This window comes from Pimephales promelas, chromosome 1, assembly GCF_988280905.1.
Source record: "Pimephales promelas chromosome 1, fPimPro1.hap1.1, whole genome shotgun sequence".
In the NCBI taxonomy this organism is placed as follows: Eukaryota; Metazoa; Chordata; class Actinopteri; order Cypriniformes; family Leuciscidae; genus Pimephales; species Pimephales promelas.
Window position 1 is genome coordinate 8,773,462 of NC_142769.1, and position 8,312 is coordinate 8,781,773.

General features: G+C 35.4%; 1 protein-coding gene across 2 annotated transcripts; it reads left to right on the forward strand.

Moving 5' to 3' along the window:
- Positions 1–1,800: 1,800 nt before the first annotated feature.
- Positions 1,801–8,226, forward strand: myl12.1 (myosin, light chain 12, genome duplicate 1). 2 transcript variants are annotated; one of them, XM_039668994.2, is made up of 4 exons: positions 1,801–1,984; positions 2,855–3,059; positions 4,924–5,085; positions 7,430–8,226. In XM_039668994.2, the coding sequence occupies exons 2-4, from the start codon at positions 2,876–2,878 to the stop codon at positions 7,600–7,602; spliced, it is 519 nt and encodes a 172-aa protein (XP_039524928.2). In that variant the 5' UTR covers positions 1,801–1,984; positions 2,855–2,875; the 3' UTR covers positions 7,603–8,226. The 2 variants fall into 2 exon arrangements, with proteins under 2 accessions (XP_039524928.2, XP_039524929.1); XM_039668995.2 differs by having other exon boundaries at positions 1,818–1,984; positions 2,848–3,059.
- The last annotated feature ends 86 nt before the right edge of the window (positions 8,227–8,312 follow it).

Consider the following 8,312-nt stretch of genomic DNA (forward strand, 5'->3'; position numbering starts at 1 on the left):
ATCTTCAAGTGTGTGGCCTGTCTAAGTAAGCCCTGTGTGTTCAGTCATTCTTTGCGAAGTCTTGCTGCATGTGTCGCTCTAAATTTCTGAGTACTCTTTCTGGTTTTCCGTGTAATGGTTTTCCGGATTTTCTCGTTTGCCTGTGTTTTCTGACCTTTTGTTGTTGAACATCATATATTGCTTAAGATATAATTCATGACATTTACATTTATTCATTTAGCTCAGGGACACATTGGTGTCTCGCAGTGGATTCGAACCCGGGTCTCTCACACCAAAGGCATGTGTCTCATCCACTGCGCCATCACCACCCATATCTGGATTGTTATGGCTGGATTGTTCTCTGGATTGTTTGGCTTATTGGTATTATGTATTTGAGCTAACATTTTGAGAACATGTTCAGAGACCAGATAACTTTGAACAACCGTTCTATTAATGTTACTAGAAGAATGTTCATTGAAAACTTAGAGAGAACCTTGCCTTGCCAGAATGTTCTGAGAAAGTTTCCTGTTAGCTGGGAAGTTCTGTTATATTGATGCCAATCAAACCAAAAGAGAATACTCGTCCTGGAAAAAGTGTGTGCATGTTCAGGCCAGCTGCCTGTTTATGAGACTCTGTTGTTGTCATGAGTATGCTTGTGTAGTATTTCTGTCCCTCATCAGAGAAGCTTTTGTGATAGTGTTTGGAAGAACACACGTTTGGCTGACCCTGGGATTGTAGCATGGGTTTAAACACAGCTGCTGCGCTATGTCTACTTCTGAAAATATGCAGTGAAATTACAAGCCTTTCAACATGATGTCATTGTCATACAATACAGCAGTATTTCATTGTTACAATGTTCAACCCTGTGTTGAAGTATAGTGTATTTAAACATGTATTTTATAGGGATATTTTTTCATAAGTCATAATTTCGAATGTAATAACTAATGTGTGACTACTGGAAAAATAAAGTTTGGCAGAAAAACATGTCATAATGGCTTCTCAAAAGTGTGACATGCGCGAGTAGGCGATGGTACTACAGCACACAAGTAGGCTACGCTCTCTTGTGGTCATACAGTAGAATTGAAATTTATTTTCAAGTAGGCCTGTAAAGACTTTTTTACAATCTATTATAATAAAGACCCATTGATTTGGAACAAAACATATTATAAATGTGTTACATTGTACATTTTTGTCCGTTCTCTCTCTCTTTCTCTTTCTCTCTCTCTCTCTCTCTCTCTCTCTCTCTCTCTCTCTCTCTCTCTCTCTCTCTCTATATATATATATATATATATATATGTATACGTATATATATTCAAATGTTATTGTTGTAATATTTATTTTGTTTATTTATCAATTTAAAGATATTTGTTTATTTAGTTTAATCTTTTTTATGATTTTTTTTTTATGTTTACACTGCTTTTCTCTAAACCTTTACATACGTTTCTACTTGTCGTGTAGCCCCAGTTTGAAAAGCCCTGATTTAGGGTATTTTTAAGGGTATATTTTTTATTGTTGTTTCATTTTTTTGTGAATCCCTTTTAGGTAGTTCATGTCTGTGTGATAACAAGCAAATGTTTCTGTCTCAAAAATCAAACCAAAAAACGAATTAGTAAAACAATGCAGTAGATATTACGTCTGCTCAAGGTGAACAGGGGAAAAAAATGATTTCAGACCGTATATGGTCATGTTTAAGAACGATTACGTTACTGTGGGCGTGTCTGGAGAAACTAATACGGAAAACGTACGGGAAGAGCATGTTATTTCTCGATACTTATTTTAATAATTTAGTCTCATAATTAAAGTCTAGTAATTGAATTGATTTTTTGTATAAATTAAATTCATTACGGTTTAGTGCTTGTTACTGCAGATTTCGTAAGTCTTTATCTTTCACCCGTGACACCCTTTCAGTTGTGTGTTGGTCTGGTCGAGGCTTGCGGAAGCGACAGTGAAATCCGGAAGTTTGGGCGGTGGTTGAAACTAAGCAGCTGTCGATTTCGGGTGATTGGTGAGAAGCTTATTTTTCTTTCTTTTAAATTATTTGATATGTTGTTACCGCTCGCAAAGATTTTTTATAACATTTTATTTTAAACTTCAATGTGTTTTCATGAGGGCCAATACAACCTATACGAGCTAGGAGATTAAACGAGCCACCGTGTTCTCTAATCGCTGACGGTTCAGGTTAAAAATCTTTAAATATTTTTGCCTTTAATATCTTATCTACTTGAAGTAGAAGCTGGTTTAACATCGAGAAATATGTAAGTTAATATGTAAAGTGCATTTACTTGCTTCCGGTCTCATGTTATGGTTGTACTTTGACCTTGTCATCGAAATTTAGGCTAATTATTGTTTTGAGCATCACTGTAAATAGTAGATCTGTATTCGGTAACTAGTCTAATGTGCTATAAATAAATCAAATAGGTCACAAATGTAGGCTGAGATGATGATGCAGAAGACTCCCGGCCTCCTCCCGCACTCTTTATTTCGACGGTGTTTTCGTTGTCTTTTGAAATAAAGTTGTTTAAGCAGCAATTGTAACTTACCTGTTTTGTTTTTACATTTTTTCTCAAAGTTTAGCTTTTAGGTCCTAGTATAAGGAAAGTCGAAAATAGATTTTGTAATCCAGTGGACTTGCCTCAGCACGCCATAAAGTATGTTGGCATTTTTTTAGTAGATACCATCTTAGTGTTTTCTTTTCATGTTTCCAATAGGCTTATGTAAGGTATAGAGCATTTAGAAAGAAGAGTTACTATTATATCATTATTAAAAAAAACATGTTTGCTTTTACTTTTTTGAGTGCACAATTCCTTTTCCAAAAGTATCTAGTGGTGTTTTGGGATTTGTGTGACATGTCTTCTGTCTTTTTTTAAGCTTGTAGGAAAAACCAAATACAGCCAAAATGTCGAGCAAACGTGCCAAGGCAAAGATCACCAAGAAGCGCCCTCAGCGTGCGACTTCCAATGTCTTCGCTATGTTCGATCAGTCACAGATTCAGGAATTTAAGGAAGCATTTAACATGATCGACCAGAACCGGGATGGTTTTGTCGATAAGGAGGATCTTCATGACATGCTTGCTTCTCTTGGTAAGGTTTTATAGCACTGATGACCATGCTCTTTAAAGTCCCATGATGGGTTACAATTTTTGCTGTTTCACTGTTTTCAGTTTAATCAAATAGCCTATTCTCTATAATCTAGATGTGAGAGGAACTGATGACATTTGGATTAAATATGTTGTGGATGCTTGCATACCACAGTTCTCTTATTAATGACTGTTAAAGGAGTAGTTCACTTAAAAAAAAAAAAAACTTTTGCTGATGATTTACTCACACCCATCTTATCCAAGATGTCCACGTCTTTCTTTCTTCAGTCGAAAAGAAATTAAGGTTTTTGATGAAAACATTCCAGGATTTTCTCCATATAATGGACTTCATTGGGAACCAAACGGTCCAAGGTCCAAATGAGAGTTTCAGTGCAGCTTCAAAGGGCTTTAAACAACACCAGACAATGAATAAAGGTCTTATCTAGGACCCTTCAAGTCATGACTCGAAAAAAGATTTGTTCATTTCGATGAACGAGTTTGAAGAGGAGAGTCACGAATGCTCATCACAGAACAGAGCAAGGCGCTCATTTGAGCTTATAAAACTTAAACTTTTTTTATTTATTTTTTAAATTGCCGATCGTTTCGCTAGATAAGACCCGTATTCATCATCTGGTGTCGTCTAAAGCCCTTTGAAGCTGCACTAAAACTCTCATTTGGACATTGAACCGTTTGGTTTCCATTGAATTCCATTATATGGAGAATATCTTTTCGACTGAAGAAAGGCATGGACATCTTGGATGACATGGGGGTGAGTAAATTATCAGCAAAAGTTTTTTTTAATAGTGAACTACTCCTTTAAGCGAATGATCCAGATTACAAAACATTTCAAAGGAATAGTTCACCCAAAAATGAAAATGATCTCATCATTTAGTCACCCTCAAGCCATCCTTGATGTATATGACTTTCTTCTTTTAAGCCAAACACAATCTTGAGTTATATTAATTAATACCCTGGCTTTTCCCAGCTTTGTAATAGTGTTCGAGGTTTTAAAGCTTCAAAAAGCACATCCATCCACATAAAAGTAATTCATACGACTCCAATGTATTCTGACGAGAAGCAATGGATTTTTTAAAAGAAAAATATCCATATTTAAAACTTATAAACTATAATCACTTGCTTCCAGCATCGGCCGTACGCGTGATCGCGAGAGAATAGAGTTCGGTGGAAGAGTGACCTCTGACCCGACAATAATTTTATTTGTTGATGTCAATGCCAGATACCAAGTCGGATACCACAGTGGAAAATATCCTATTAATAATTTATATATTCGGATGTACTCTTCAAGCAAGTATAACAGTTTTTATCTAGTAATAACTATCAATACTAAAATAAAGAAACATTTATAGGCAAATTAACAAATAAAAAGAACAAAGTTCTGTTTTACTAAAGTACAGTTTTTTTTTGGGGGGTATCTGATAGCAGGATCTATTATAGGAATGTTCAAGTAAATATTCAGAAAGAGGTCTAAAAATCCAATTGTATGAGCCATTCAATACATTTTTTAAAGTCAATATAGTGAGACCAGCTGGCTAAAGAATGATTTGCATATGAATAGTTGTTTAAATATATTAAGTTACGTAATTGTAGTTGAGGAACTTTGGATTATGCCAGCAGATGTAAGGTTTTTAACTGTTGTTTACAAGAAGTTTTTATTGGATTACTGTCGTTGTATTGACTTTTTATTTTTTATTTTTTTTTATTTTTTGGGTGAATAAACAAAACCATCGTATTACACCATCTTGTCATCGGAGCACTATTATATTGTACCTAAAAAGCCTAAAAGGTAATTCTAGGACTGAGTAGTTTCACAGCCCAATAGAATGAGTCTGTTTTTCACTGTCTTTCAGGCAAGAACCCAACAGATGATTATTTGGAGGCGATGATGACGGAAGCTCCCGGGCCTATAAACTTCACCATGTTCCTCACTATGTTTGGAGAGAAGCTTAATGGCACAGATCCAGAGGAAGTCATTCGCAATGCATTTGCCTGCTTTGATGAGGAAGGAACAGGTAAAAAGATTGTCTCATCAAATCCATCCATGCAACACAACTTCTGCTACAAGTGTGCTCTGCATCACTGAATCCCTTTAGAATGAATTACTAAATGTTGCACCTGGCAAAGAAAAATGATAGATTTATGCATTTTAATTGAACTTGAACTTAAAGGGATGGTTTATTATTAACTATTTTTTGGATCATAAAATCATTTTCAAAATGCATTTAAATTTCATGAATCCGCATAAATTGCTAATTGTAAATAAAAATCACATTTATTGAGTTAAAAAGTATGAACATGGTTAAAGTGGAACAAGCAATATTCAGTTAGTTAAAATGTATGAATTGAAACAAATTAATTGATTATAAATGTATAAACTGGGTGATTGTACATGTAAAAGCATTGTTTAAAAGTACTATTTGTTGAAATCTTACCTGTTTAATTTATGAATGTTCTGACAAATATGCATCGCATTTAAGCCTGGTTTCACAGACAGGGCTTAGATTAAGCCATGATTAGTTTTTAGTTCAAATAGGATGTTTATTTTTTATAAAACATTACTGTTGTGCATCCTGAGACAAAACAATGACAGTGATGTATTTTAAGATATGACAGTGCAAGTTGCTTTTAATTTAAATAGCTCAAACATGCATTTTATTCTGAGACTAAGTTTAAGCCTTGTCTGTGAAAGCGGGGGTAAGATAATTAAGGATACTTCAAGCGAAGTCACAGAAGGAACTGATGTAATGTAATTTCAAACAAAATTAAGCAGAAACGAAGTTCATTTTGGGAGTTCGAAACAGCTTGCCAAAGCTCCGGCTGCTAAACACCTTCGTGCTACTATAGAGGGGATGCATTATCGTCACTTTCCCACAGGAACAACCCCCCCTCAGCCTGACTAAGTGGCAAAAGATCTGCTGCGTGACTGGATTTAATAGGGAAACTGCCAAAATGTGACTAAAATGAACAATTTTAGCAATTTAAACTAAATGTTGGACTCAATATAGTGTTCCTTACTTACTAAAGATCCAGTGATCCATCGATATTGACATGCAGCCAGGAATCATGTTTCCTGACATTCATGATTGCCTGATTTCGACACCGGGGAAATAAAAGCAATATAGACCTAAACAAAGCAAATTTGCCTGTGAACTCTTTATATAAATACAATATAGGTAGGTCTAAATCCGGGTGATCACTTATATCAGTGTTATATATAGCCTATATATATATATATATATCATCATATCGTCCAGCCCTAAAACTTTAAAGTTTTTTTTTTGGTCAGTGTTTATTAAAAAAAACGTCCAATAATGCAGAATATGCAATGATAAATATTTAATTGATGCGTTGTTAATATATATATAACAATACAAAATATATGGGTATGGTTTTACACCTAAATTCATCATATTGACACAAAATGATAACTGCAAATCCACCTTTCGCTGACTGGAGTCCAGTTGTTTCTGTGAATTGCAGCGATCCATTTGCTCCTCTTTCTATATAGCAGTCTGTAAAAATCAATCGCAAAGCTCTTTCCCACTTTATATGTGTTGTGTTTGTTTTTCGCTGCATTCACGCTGAAAACAAATACAGCCGCTCAGTCTTTTTGCCACTCACTGCGAGTAACTACAGGCACTCCAGCCGACAGTGACGTCACGCGCATTCCCTCTATAGGTCCTTGGTGATTACATATTAGATATGTGCGCAAAGGCTCCGCCTTCTTTCACGTGAAAATATTTCTGGTTCATGTGGCCTGTGCAGTCTGTGAGTGAAAACATGGAGAGCTGCTTTATAGTAGAAACATGTAGTTGTACTTTGGATGAAACGAGACACTGACACTGTTTTTCATGTTTAATATGGTAAAGCTGCTTGAATTTAAGCTAAGTGATAAATAAACGTGGTGTGATTTCACAGGAGTGCCACTGAGCTCCAGCAAACATTAACTCGTTGCTTTGATCATATGCTTTATTAAAATGCTTGCTGTGTTGTGAGTTTTATTTTAATACATATTCATCTAACAAGTCGCTCTCAGCAGTTTGGGCGGCATTCGATGTTTGATAAGATAACAGCTACTCTAAACGTTGAATGAAAAAGATCTTTGTTGTGAGTATTTCGAGGCCTTTAGTTAGTTTGTGTTAACTGTACTCCAAATTGATGGACATTTTATATGCAATTCAGATACTGAAAATCTTTTTGAGTGTGACGAGTTCTACTCAGTTTCTCTCCAAAACTGCATAAGTATTAAAACACTGAGGCAAGAAAATCACCCTTGGAGACTTTCCAAATCACCAGATTGTCTCTGGACCAAGAGGATCATTTGATTGGTTCTTTTGGTTTTTTTTCTCACCGTAGGCTTCATTCCGGAGGACTATCTGAGAGAACTTCTGACCACTATGGGTGATCGATTCACAGATGAAGAAGTCGATGAGCTCTTCAGAGAAGCGCCAATCGATAAAAAGAGCAACTTCAACTACGTGGAGTTCACCCGTATTCTTAAACATGGAGCCAAAGACAAGGACGATTAAAAAACAACGAAAAAAACACCCTGTATCCGTTTTAAAAATCCCTTTTAGGCTAGAGAAATCCTGTGCTGTCCCCTTGAGAACACAACTTTAACTCTGGAAATGAAGTGTGTTCACTCTACACCACTCACTAGACCTCATATTATGAACGGGTTATGATACGGTATCACAGATAAAGTCATGTCACTCTAATACTGAAATCCTCATGGTTTGGGCTATCAAAATCTCTTTTGTTTTGAGGTGTTTATATGTTGTTTTTCTTACGTTAGCATGCCAGTGTTTCGTTTTGAGGTGTATGCCAACTGGAACAAATTCCACTTTATTTGTCACACCTTACTGTTGATTGGGGAAGTATTTTGTAAGTATAGGGCTCTCATGGATCATGTTTTCATATGTTTTGTCCATGTCTAAGGTTTTTTTTTTTAAACAGAATGTAACTGTTAGTAGTTACATTTAGCTAGTCGCACACAGGTAAGTTATCTCAGACCTCTAAGACACTCTTGTTTTTGTTTAATCAGACAGTAAAAAATGTGAACATGTTGATGTATTTAGATGCATTTGATCTCATTGCCTAACTGAGTTTTTACATCTGATAAGTATTTTGAATAAATCTCTCATATTAAAACATTTTGATGAGTTTTTTTTTTTTTAAACTATGTTTTTGGACTTGGATGTAATTATGAATACAGTCATAATTGCTGTGCTGATGATGG

Excerpts from the sequence above, each read along its gene's own strand:
- myl12.1 (XM_039668994.2), top strand. The coding sequence starts at position 2,876 with ATGTCGAGCAAACGTGCCAAGGCAAAGATCACCAAGAAGCGCCCTCAG. Across the intron at positions 3,060-4,923 it reads TGACATGCTTGCTTCTCTTG|GCAAGAACCCAACAGATGAT; the intron begins GTAAGGTTTTAT and ends ACTGTCTTTCAG. Across the intron at positions 5,086-7,429 it reads CTTTGATGAGGAAGGAACAG|GCTTCATTCCGGAGGACTAT; the intron begins GTAAAAAGATTG and ends TTCTCACCGTAG.